This window comes from Seriola lalandi, unplaced genomic scaffold (assembly GCF_002814215.2).
Source record: "Seriola lalandi dorsalis isolate HSWRI2012SDOR001 ecotype SW California unplaced genomic scaffold, Sedor1 jcf7180002054784, whole genome shotgun sequence".
NCBI lineage: Eukaryota > Metazoa > Chordata > Actinopteri > Carangiformes > Carangidae > Seriola > Seriola lalandi.
In genome coordinates, this window is record NW_019525337.1 from 1,322,594 (window position 1) to 1,322,977 (window position 384).

General features: G+C 46.1%; 1 protein-coding gene across 1 annotated transcript in view; it reads right to left on the reverse strand.

Moving 5' to 3' along the window:
- adamtsl3 (ADAMTS-like 3) overlaps nt 1-287 on the reverse strand; it is a 196,309-nt gene extending 196,022 nt beyond the window's left edge. Inside the window, exon 1 of the mRNA XM_023425560.2 lies at nt 171-287. Coding sequence (XP_023281328.2) covers nt 171-221 — 51 coding nt within the window. The 5' untranslated portion in view covers nt 222-287. The remainder of the gene's footprint in view (nt 1-170) is intronic.
- Between the last annotated feature and the right edge of the window lie 97 nt (nt 288-384).

A 384-nucleotide genomic window follows, 5' to 3' on the forward strand; every position in this document is an offset into this window, starting at 1 on the left:
AATGTTGATCTCTTGTCTCATATTCATCTTTTGGTGTCAAACCCAAATGTTTTCAGTCTACGGCAAAAATAAAGGAATTGGCCTCACTGTTCCAATACTTTTGGAGGGGAGTGTATTTAATTAATGTGAATTTTCTCTTGAAAAAAAGCAGTGAAGCGTGAGTGACCGACCTGGTCGTCGTATCTGTAGGTTAGAAACTGATCCTCTGTGGCGTCCTCCATGAAACTGCCCTGAGGTGAGAGGGCGAACTCCGGCAGGAACACTGCACTCTCCGGCTGACTCTCTGCACACTGACGATAACACACACACACACACACACACACACACACACACACACACACACACACACACACACACCTCTGTCTTTGCTTGTCCCTTGTGTCT